Source organism: Narcine bancroftii, chromosome 4 (assembly GCF_036971445.1).
Source record: "Narcine bancroftii isolate sNarBan1 chromosome 4, sNarBan1.hap1, whole genome shotgun sequence".
Lineage (NCBI taxonomy): Eukaryota > Metazoa > Chordata > Chondrichthyes > Torpediniformes > Narcinidae > Narcine > Narcine bancroftii.
In genome coordinates this window covers 245,988,261-246,000,380 of record NC_091472.1, presented here as the reverse complement: position 1 = coordinate 246,000,380, position 12,120 = coordinate 245,988,261, and the positions used below count along the sequence as shown (strand labels likewise).

General features: G+C 44.4%; 1 protein-coding gene across 6 annotated transcripts in view; it reads left to right on the top strand.

Moving 5' to 3' along the window:
- slc39a10 (solute carrier family 39 member 10) overlaps positions 1-12,120 on the top strand; it is a 76,154-nt gene that overhangs the window by 42,591 nt on the left and 21,443 nt on the right. For all 6 annotated transcript variants that reach the window (XM_069934618.1, XM_069934614.1, XM_069934616.1 and 3 more), the window contains exons 5-6: positions 220-411; positions 9,988-10,111. In XM_069934618.1, coding sequence (XP_069790719.1) covers positions 220-411; positions 9,988-10,111 — 316 coding nt within the window. The remainder of the gene's footprint in view (positions 1-219; positions 412-9,987; positions 10,112-12,120) is intronic.

Below are 12,120 nucleotides of genomic sequence, written 5' to 3'. Positions count from 1 at the left end.
GAAACAGATAACACAACCTCAAGGCTTTCTGTAATTGACTCTCCATGTTGTTTTTTACTTTGATTGTGAAATCATTCTAATATTTCCAACAGGAAGACATCCTTGGTTATCTATAATTTAATAAAAGTATTCTAGATCATGGTTAATATTTGTTTAAGTGTAAGAAATAAAAACTCTGTTGGAAGTAATCTTTGTTTTATCATTATTTTGCATACTCAGTCACAGGGTAAACATGACCATGGTCACCATGACCACGACCACAATCGTACTCATGGAAATCATGAAAGTTCGGAAGATCTCCTTGTACTTTATAATGGATTGTGGAAAGGACTTACAGCTCTGGGTGGTATCTACCTACTTTTCATTGTTGAACATTGCATTGGACTCTTCAGAGATCACAGAGCCAGAATGGTAGGTTCAAAATCCAGCACTGGTACCACAAATTAATATTCTTTTTTTATCAAATCCTAGACTTGTTTTAAATCACAGTAGGACTCTTATCTAGTCGTCTTGACCATCTTTATTTAAAGTGCAGTTTAACAATTTAATAGAGATTAGGAGTTAACTACACCAGCTAATTGAACTCCATTTACTTGGGTTTGTTCTGGCATTTCTTGCACAATGAGGTGTGAACAAGTCAGCACCCATGTTTCTGGTCAAAATAAACAAAGCACTTATAATGAGAACCTTTGAAAATAATATTACTACAAAAGGGATTATGATTATCGTGTCTGGCAGCTTTTGGCACATAGAACTGATGTGGATACAACTATCTTGTTTTAGATGTTAATACTTGTGCTTTTTATTAATAAGCATGTTAAATGAAGTTCAGTTTTAATAGGATTATGTAAATTAGATATTAGTACACTAGTGAGTAATGGGTCAAAATTTCAATAGAACAATTTTTACACTGCAGAAAACGTTTTAAATCATTTTTTCTTTTATGCATAAAACAACCCAGTTATCTGCAAGGAAAATTTGATACCAGGCATAGAAGCAAATAACAAACTGCTGGAGTAACTCAGCAGGGCAGGCAACACCTGTGAAGTCAGGAGATTTGTCAGCATTTCAGGTTAAGGCCTGCATCAGGACTGAGAGTCTAGGGAGATAGTATGTCCTTCCTCAGTACCTGTCTCAATCCTGATGTAGGTTCTAAACCCAAATTGTCGACTATCCTTCTGCCTCCACTATGTCACTGAGTTCCTTGAATAGTTTTTTTGTTGTAGAATAGTTTCCTAGCTGGCTTTTGGACAGAAAAGACAGAAGTGCTGCAACAAATTGCAGATGGATATTAATAACCTTGCAGATTGGACGAATAGTTGACACAGGTAAATCAACATACAGTGGCCTCCATAATGTTTGGGACAAAGATTTTTTTTCCTTTATTTGCCTCTGTACTCCATTGTTTTAAATTTGTAATCAAATATTCACATGTAATTAAAGTGCACATTCCAGATTTTAATCAACACCATTTGTATACATTTTGGTTTGACCATGTGGAAATTACAGCACTTTTATACATAGTGCACATGATCGATAGACAGGCAAACCAGCTCCATGTATCACATGCTTGTCAGCAGAGCAGCTACATCAAGCATAGCACTGCGCATTAGCCTCCTCCAGAGGAGGTTCCGTGCCCGCATACGCACGGATTGCGTGGTGGCGTCACACAGACACAGCTTCCAGCGTTGGGGCAGGATTTCCAATGACCTTGAGGCGCAGTGCATGAAAGTAAAATAAACTTTCAAGTGAAGATGAGCCCACCGAAATCTGGTGTCTTTTGTTCACTTCGCTAGCATCTCACTACATTAGTGATGCTGACAAGTTTAGTCGTCTTTGAACGCCTCAGCAAGAATGTTGCAGCAGTTAGCACAGTGGTGCTAAACTATGTACTTTCTGGACACTCCGCCCCCGCATCTAGTTTGGACAGGCGGAGACACAGTTCCAGATAAAGCAAATCACCTTCACCAAATACTACCATGTCGTCAGCTCTTTGGACCAGGAAACTGCAGCCAGAGTAGACAACCTCATACAAAACCCACCGAAGAAAGGTAAATAAAACGTGCTTAAGTCATTGCTCATCAGAACATATGGGCTCTCCAGTCGTGAGAGGGTTCATGCACTTGGATGGCCTGGGAGACAGAACACCATCCACCCTCATGGATGAAATGCTCGTGCTGGCAGATGGCGTTCAAACAGGCGTTTTTAGCGCAACTGCCAGACAGCATCCAGTTACTGCTGGCCGACATGGAAAGGACCCCAGAAAGGTCGTGGCCAAAGTTGACATACTTTGGCAAACCAAGTGTGAGACCAAGTCCACCATCAGCCAGTTGACCTGCTCACAACTGGAGCTTCAAACGCAACCCACACCACACCAGGACCAACAATCTCCCTGCAGGCCACACAAGGGAACAAACACCAAATGGTGTTTCTACCACCAGAGGTGGGGGCTGACACCCCAAAATTTTGGCAGCCCTACGCATTTTTGGGAAATGCCCAGGCCAGCTAGTGTTGAATACTTCGGCGACTGGCCACATAGACAACCTCCTCCACATCACAGACAAGACAATGGGTTGAAGGTTCCTGGTAGACAGGCATGGAAATCATTGTTATCCTACTGACAGTGCTCGAGACCCACACAAGATCTCCCTGTGAATGGCCAACAATGCCTCTATTAAGACTTTTGGCAAACAGTGGGTGGCAGTCCAACTAGGAGACAATACCTTCTGCTGGGTCTTCACGCTTGCGTCAATACAAACACCTGTCCTGAGTGCTGACTTCGTGAGAGCAAACAGCCTGCTCGTCAACTTAAATGCCAAATGACCGGTGCATGCTCAAACCTTCCAGTCCTTCCCACTCGAGGAGGCAGTAACACAATCCCCACAACTTTCCTCTGTATCAAACCACACTGGTAAGTACAGCCGCATTTTGGCCGAGTTCCTGGCAATCCTCAAACCTAAATTCACATCCACCATGCCGAAGCATGGCGTTCAACACCACATCACCACCCAAAGACCCCCCCCCCCCCACATGCACATTCCCGACACCTGCCTCCAGACAAGCTGCAACTGGCAAAGGAAGAGTTCAAACCCATCGAGGAATTGGACATCGTTTGTCAGTCTGACAGCTCATGGGCCTCACCATTACATATGGTCCCCAAGGCCACCAGCAGTTGGCGAACGTGCGGAGACTACAGGTGCCTCAATGATGCCACCATCCCAGATTGCTACCCGGTGCCCCAGATCGACTTAACAGTCAATATACATGGTGCATGAATTTTCTCAAAGGTCAGCCTAGTCTGTGGCTATCATCAGGTCCCTGTGCATCCCAACAACATCAAGAAGATGGCAATTATCATGCATTTCGGCCTCTTCGTGTTCCTGCGCATACCCTTTGGGCTTAAGAACATAGCACAGACGTTCCAGTGCCTTATGGATGTAGTTGGCAGGGATTTGGATTTTGTCTTCATCTACCTAGTTGATGAGATCATTGCCAGCAAGGACTATCAGCAGCATGAATCCCACCTGTGCCAGCTGTACTCCCACCTCAATACTTTCCGCTTCACCGACAATCCAGCCAATTGCCAGTTCTGACTGGAGGTCATCAATTTCTGGGCCACAGGATCACTAGGGATGGCACAACACCCCTACCAGCCAAAATGAAAGCCATACGCCATTTCCCCAGGTCGGCCATAGTGAAAGGCCTGCAGCAATTTATGCATATGGTCAATTTTTACAAACTCTCCATTCCAGCCACCGCTAAGATCATGCGACCACTTTTCGCCATGTTGGCCATGACAAAGACCTAATATGGGATGATGAAACCTCATGCCCTGGTCAATGCCACGTTACTCATACACCCAAGGACGGGTGTTCCCACCACCCTCACAGTCGATGCATCCTCCACTGCCATCAGTGGGATACTTGAGCAGCTAGTAGATGGGCATTGGAAACCTCTAGCTTTCTTCAGCTGACACTTGAGGCCATGAGAACTCAAATATGCTTTCAAAAGAGAGCTGCTGGTACTTTACCTCGTGGTGTGCCACTTCAAATACTTTCTCAAGGGGAGGCCATTCACAGTATTCACTGACCGCAAACCCTTAACATTCACCTTTTCAAAAGTTTAGGAGCCCTGGTCAGCCCGGAAGGAGCACCACGTGACTTGCATCTCTGAATTCACCACGGACATCTGACACCTGTCCGGCAGAGAAAACCTCATGACGGATGCCCTATCCAGGCCCACTGTTCAAACTTTGGCGCCAGGCCTAGACTATACAGAACTTTCATGAGCACAGGAAGCGGATGCCGAGACTTGCACTCTCTGCAGCGCCATCACTGGCTTGCAGTTACGGAACGTCCAACTGTTGAAGAATGGAAGGACATGACTCTGCCACATGCCCATGGGCAATCCCTGCCTGGTGATCCTCACTCCATGGAGGTGCAGGGCTTTTGACTCAATTCAAGGCCTTTCCCACCCCTCCATCAAGACAACAGTACATGTGGTTTCTGCTTTTTTTTGGTCTGGGATGGCTTGTGCAAGCAGGTCAGTGAGTGGGCACAAACGTGCACACTGTCAAGACCATAAGCCCACTCAGGCACCCATTCAACAGTTTGAGACGCTGAGTGGCAGGTTCAAGCATATACATGTCGACTTCGTAGGCCCCCTTCCAGTCTCCAGGGTTTACTGCTACCTCCTCACCATTATCGACCATTTCACCAGATGGCAAGAGGCAGCCCCCATCAGTGAGACCACAGCAGACACCTGTGCCAGAGCAATGATGTCCACATGAATATCCCGCTTTTGAATCCCTGCACATTTATCCATGGACCAGGGTGTGCATTCACTTCATGGTGCTTGAATGGCTCCACGACAGGTTAGGCAAGCTCACACCACCCCCACCTTCCCACCACGGTCAGAGCCTGTAATGGAAGATTCTAACCTGTTTTTTTAAACTTGCAGCTCTGGGTTCTGCAAGGCTGAGAACCTGCTTGTATTTTAGAATCAGCAGACATAAGCTAAATTCCACCAAGGGGCCAGAGATGCTGTTATCTGATGAAAGGACATCTGTGTACCAAGAACATTTAATCTTCCTGCTTGTTTTAGTCACAGACTGTCAGAGGCCTAGCCTTGATGCAAAATAAACCATTGTATTCAAAGTGATAAGCTGAAAATTATGTTATTCGTTAGAAGCCTAGCATGCTAGCTTGCTTGCTTATCTTTCTTGCTGCACTGGGAATAGGTGCTTGGGTAAGCAGTTTTTGGGTAATATAAGCCATGGTCCCACTGCTGAAGTTTGAGACTCTCCAAGAGGTGGCAATATCTCTCAGCAAGAAGAAGAACTAATGGAGTCCAGCCAACATCCCGGTCAGGGGAGGTGGAGAAGCTGCTACCGGCGCCCTGACAACCTACTATAAGTAGGTTGCCTCGCTTCGGCAGTTGGGACCAGTCCAAGCATTGATAAGTATAGTTGGGAAGGGCTTGCATCTTGTAGTGAGAAATCAGCTTCGGCAGTTGGGACCAGTCCAAGCATTGATAAGTATAGTTGGGAAGGGCTTGCATCTTGTAGTGTGAAATCAGTTTTTGAATTTGTAATAAACATTTGCATAAACTGAACTGCTCTCGGTGTGTGTGTCTATTTTCTTTCGGTAGCTCAAACACTGTGACCAATTTAAAACGAACAAAATGAGAGGTGTAAGTTTACCTAAGACAGAGCCCCTCCTCCATACCCAAAGTCTTAAAACACTCTGAATTTGTGTTCATCCACAGGGGTGTCCATCTCCCACCCCTACAACTACTCTTGAGGGCCTTTACAAGGTAATCTGCAACAACGACTCTACATTCACTTTGGACATCATTGGTAGGGAAGAACTTTTGAAACCAGCCCACCTGGTTTCACCCGAACCGTCCACCCCCCCCCCCACCCTGCCCATTAATGGCCCCTCACCACATGATTGATGGACAGGTGAACAGGCTCCATGTATCACGCGCTCGTCAGTGGAGCAGCCGCATCAAGCATGGCTCTGCGCATTCATCTCCGGTCGAGGCTCCAGACCCGCATACGCATGGACTGCGCAGTCGCATCACATGGACGCAGCTTCTGGTGTAGGGGACAGGACTTGCGGTGTCCTTTAAGCGCAGCGCGCAAAAGTAAAACAAGCCCACTGACTGCTGGTCTCTTTTGTTCACTTCGCTCGTACCCTTCTGCAGCCCACTCATTTCAGGGTGCCATAATATTTGGGATATTTGGTTTCACAGGTATTTGTGATTACTCGGGATGTTTAATTGCTTCATTGATATAAGAAAGTGAGGCTTGCTTCTAAGTTTTTGATCACCTTTGGGTCCTATAGTTGCCATTTTTCAACATGAAGATACCAGAGTTGTGTCAATGAAAGTCAAAGAAGCTATTATGAGGCTGAAAAACCAGAAGAAAACATCAAGCCTTAAGATTACCAAAATAAGCTGTTTTGGAACATCAGTAAGAAGAAAGAGCGTACTGGTGAGCTCAGTAATCGCAAAGGGACTGGTCCGCTGCTGATTACTGAAGAATTCTCATCATAATGAAGAAAAATCCCCAACTGAATGTCCAACAGATCAGAAACACTCTTCAGGAGGCAGATTATGCCAATGACAATTGTCCACAGAAGACTTTATGAAAAGATATATAGAGGCTACACTGCAAACTGCAAATCATAGGTATGCTTTGGATCTTGGGTAAATCCTTTATACCTCCATACTTTCCTCTTGCCATCACCCTGATACAGGTTAATCTTTGTCTCATCTGTCTACAAGACATTTTCACAGACTTCTGCAGGTTCTTTTAAATACTTCCGGGAAAACTCTATTTCTTCTGCAGATAGTAGCCATTGGCACGTCCAGACGCCACATGAAGAGTGTTTCTGGTCTGACGGACAAGTGGGGATTTTTCTTTTATCAGTTGAGGAAGTCTTCCCTGGAATACCAGTCCCTTTGTGATTCTTTGGCTTGGCTTCGCGGACGAAGATTTATGGAGGGGGTAAAAGTCCACGTCAGCTGCAGGCTCGTTTGTGGCTGACAAGTCCGATGCGGGACAGGCAGACACGGTTGCAGCGATTGCAGGGGAAAATTGGTTGGTTGGGGTTGGGTGTTGGGTTTTTCCTCCTTTGCCTTTTGTCAGTGAGGTGGGCTCTGCGGTCTTCTTCAAAGGAGGTTGCTGCCCACCAAACTGTGAGGCGCCAAGATGCACGGTTTGAGGCGATATCAGCCTACTGGCGGTGGTCAATGTGGCAGGCACCAAGAGATTTCTTTAGGCAGTCCTTGTACCTTTTCTTTGGTGCACCTCTGTCACGGTGGCCAGTGGAGAGCTCGCCATATAACACGATCTTGGGAAGGCAATGGTCCTCCATTCTGGAGACGTGACCCACCCAGCGCAGCTGGATCTTCAGCAGCGTGGACTCGATGCTGTCGACCTCTGCCATCTCGAGTACTTCGACATTAGGGATGAAAGCGCTCCAATGAATGTTGAGGATGGAGCGGAGACAACGCTGGTGGAAGCGTTCTAGGATCCGTAGGTGATGCCGGTAGAGGACCCGTGTTTCGGAGCCGAACAGGAGTGTGGGTATGACAATGGCTCTGTATACGCTTATCTTTGTGAGGTTTTTCAGTTGGTTGTTTTTCCAGACTCTTTTGTGTAGTCTTCCAAAGGCGCTATTTGCCTTGGCGAGTCTGTTGTCTATCTCATTGTCGATCCTTGCATCTGATGAAATGGTGCAGCCGAGATAGGTAAACTGGTTGACCGTTTTGAGTTTTGTGTGCCCGATGGAGATATGGGGGGGCTGGTAGTCATGGTGGGGAGCTGGCTGATGGAGGACCTCAGTTTTCTTCAGGCTGACTTCCAGGCCAAACATTTTGGCAGTTTCCGCAAAGCAGGACGTCAAGCGCTGAAGAGCTGGCTCTGAATGGGCAACTAAAGCGGCATCGTCTGCAAAGAGTAGTTCACGGACAAGTTTCTCTTGTGTCTTGGTGTGAGCTTGCAGGCGCCTCAGATTGAAGAGACTGCCATCCGTGCGGTACCGGATGTAAACAGCGTCTTCATTGTTGAGGTCTTTCATGGCTTGGTTCAGCATCATGCTGAAGAAGATTGAGAAGAGGGTTGGTGCGAGAACACAGCCTTACTTCACGCCATTGTTAATGGAGAAGGGTTCAGAGAGCTCATTGCTGTATCTTACCCGACCTTGTTGGTTTTTGTGCAGTTGGATAATCATGTTGAGGAACTTTGGGCAAAACTGCATGCCAAACTGCATGAGTTTTTCAAGCTTTGTTGGGACCAAGGAAAACTGCCTCAGGACCTTCGTGATGCCACCATCATCACCCGGTACAAAAACAAAGGCGAGAAATCAGACTGCTCAAACTACAGGGGAATCACGCTGCTCTCCATTGCAGGCAAAATCTTCGCTAGGATTCTCCTAAATAGAATAATACCTAGTGTCGCCGAGAATATTCTCCCAGAATCACAGTGCGGCTTTCGCGCAAACAGAGGAACTACTGACATGGTCTTTGCCCTCAGACAGCTCCAAGAAAAGTGCAGAGAACAAAACAAAGGACTCTACATCACCTTTGTTGACCTCACCAAAGCCTTCGACACCGTGAGCAGGAAAGGGCTTTGGCAAATACTAGAGCGCATCGGATGTCCCCCTTTGTGATTACTGATCTTACTAATATGCTATTTTTTAATGGTGTTCCAAACTGTTGATTTTGCTAATCCTAAGGTTTGGACAATGTCTCTTATTGTTTTATTCTTGTTTTCCAGCCTTATAATGGCTTCTTTAACTTTCTTTTGGCTCAACTCGAGTCTTCATGTTGAACAAAAGCAATTTTAGACTCCAAAAGTGATTAAAAGCTTAGAATCAAGGTTCGCTCTCTTATACCTGCACCAATGAAACAATTAAATATTACTGAGTGCTCAAACACCAGTGAAGTCAAATGTCCCAAACATTATGGTGCCCTGAGATGAGGGGTTTATGTATTAAAAATTGCTGTAATTTCTACATGGTCAAACCAAAATGTTGTAGTAAAATCTGGAATGTGCACTTTAATTGCATGGGAATTGTTTGATTACAAATTTAAAACTGTAGAGCACAGGGCAAATAAAGGAGAAAAAAATGTCTTTGTCCCAATTATTACGGAGGGCACTGTAGATAATTGTGACGAAGCATCTTTTCAGTAGGCGTTTGCTCAAATGTCCAAGTCTAGGTAGGGGAAAGGAACAAAAAGAAATCAAGTATGCAATCACTAAAATTTGTGCTGCAGCTTAGTAATGCCATATAATGAGGAACCAAACATTTGAGTTTATTTCTGGAGAGATGGAATTAAAGATAGTGATAGTTGTACATAAGCCTGGATCAGACCGTACATGGAATACTAAAGGTCTGTTCCCTATAGAAGCACTGTACCAAGGGTCTAGAGTTTACCAGAATGACACTAGAAATACAAAAGTATAAGGATTAGGAAAATGAAGACACATTGAAAACTCCTTCTCTTGAAAATAAAATACTGTGGGATGACCTAATATAAGCCTTCAAAATTGTAAAGGCATTGAGAGAACATTTTTACTTGATGAAGAGTATAACTAGAAACTTGTCAATGTAAGGAAGTACCAAAAACAAACTGATGAAGCTACTTTGCATAGTGAGAGTATGACTTGCTTCTGAAAGGAGTAGTTGAAATGGCTAGTATAGTTTCAGGGGGAGCTGAACAAGGGATCTATTTAAATAAGGAGAGATCAGAAATTGAGTGGAGTATAAATACCAGCACAAATGCTTTACAAGTGGGCCTGAATCTATGCTGCGTGTCCAATGTAATCCTGAATTATTGAGAAAATCCAATACTTTGTAAAATAAAGGATTATCATGAGTAAACTGCAAGTCTTTATTATTGGCTGAATAGAAAATCGAATTTTGACTTTTCAAACACAACTGCTTTTTCTATGCTTTTCTCTATTTTAATTTGCAGGGCAAAAAGAAGTGGCAAAAGCAGAAAGTTTTGAGTGGAGAGGCAGCAGTTGGGCGAAAGCTGTCAGACCATAAATTGAACCGTAGATCAGAAAGTGAATGGCTTGACCTTAAGCCCTTGTCTGGTATGAGAATTTCTTAAATGCTCAATGCAGCAAACCTGACAAAGCTGAGATGTAACATCGACTCTGTGTAAATAGGAAGTACAAAATTAGTTTTCATATTCGTGAGACCATGATTTGAGCAAACTTGTAAATCGGCTTCATCTAAGATCTGAGGAATTAAAATGTGATGCTTTATTGTAATGTGATAGTAATCAACTTTTGAAATAGTTTTCTTTTTCTTTCTGCTGCTTTAAAGCTGATGATCCATTAAGTGTGAACAATACCAATTTTAGAATAGTAGTCATGCAGTATGGAAACCGGTTTTTTTTTTGTTTTTTTGGTTTTTTTTCCCCCAATTTTCCCACTCTGACCAATATGCTCATCCACCCTGGTCCCACCTGCTTGCATTTGGCCCATATCCCTCTAAAAAATCTTATCCATGTATCCATCCAATTTTTTTCTTAAATGTTGTAATAGTGCCTGCTTCAACTACCTCATCCGGCAGCCCATTCCATATACCCAGAGTGAAAAAAATTGCCCCTTATGTTCCTCTTAAATTGTTCCACCCTCACCTTGAACCTATGGTTACTGGTTCCCTTACTCTGGGCAAAATGCACTCAGCATTCATCTGATCTATTCCTCTCATAATTTTGTACACCTCTGAGATCCCTCTCATCCTCCTGTGCTCCAAGTAATAAGGCTCCAGTCGGCTCAACCACTCCCTATAGCTCAGACCTCCTGAGTCTCAGCAACAACCTCGTAAATCTTCTCTTCTCCCTCTCCAGCTTGACAATATTTTTCTTGCATCACTACGAGAGAAACTGACCACAATACAATACTCTAAATGGGAGTATTATCTTGAACAACTCCAAATTCTACACTCATTACTCTGACTGATGGAGGCCAATGTGCTGTGAAACCACTTTCAAGGTACTATGTACCTGTACTCCTCAATCCCTCTGCTCTACAACACTCCCCAGATCCCTACCCTTCACTGTGTAGATCCTACTCATGCAAGACTTCCCAAAATAAAACACCATGTTTCTCTGTATTAAATTCCATCAACCATTCCTCTGCTCATCTGCCCAACTGATCAAGATCCTGCAGTAATTTTTTTTGCAACTGTCCTCACTGTCTACACTACCAAAGTTTAGTGTTATTGCAAACTTGCTAATCGTGTCATTGATTTTGATGAGAGAGAGCAATGGGCCCAGCATCAAACCCACTGGCACACCACTCATCACAGGCCTCCAGTTCGAATAATAATCTTTGACCATCACCCTTCCATGAAGCTATTGTTCTATCCATTCTTCTATCTCACTTTGGATCCCATGTGATCTAACCTTCCAGAGCAGCCTACTAAGCAGAACCTTATCAAATGCCTTGCTGAAATCCACATACACGACTCTAGCTTTGCCCTTGTCAACCTTCTTGGTCACATCTTCAAAAAAACTCAAATCAGGTTTGTGAGACATGACATATCCTCTAACAAAATTGTGCTGACTAACCCTTATTAGCTCTTGTCCATCCAAGTACATCTGTATCTTCTTCGTCATAATACCACAGATGTTAGGCTCACTGGCATGTAGATCCCACAGCTCTTGATCAGAGGCACAACATTTGACAAATTTCAATCTTCCGGCACATTACCTGTACTCAGTTAGGGATTTTAATAGATAGTGTTCAAATCCTGCACAACAAATACAGGTATACAATCCTTTATCTGGAACCCTTGTAGGACACTGTGTTCCGAATTTCAGAAAGCCAGATTTAAGCCCACCCGAATTGTGCTGCTGTATCCACCCCACCACTTTCCAATTGCCTTGCTGTCTCCCCCCACACCCCTTGGCCGCCCCACACCCCTCAGCCGCCCGGCCGCCTGCGGCCGCCAGGCTCGCTGGATTTTGGAGCTTTCCAGATTTTAGATGTCCAGATAAAGGATCGTGTACCTGCATCTCTGAACTCCAATAGTTTCCTAACCACACATTAAAATTCCTGTTAGGATGTGATACAAGGTTCAGTACTGATGA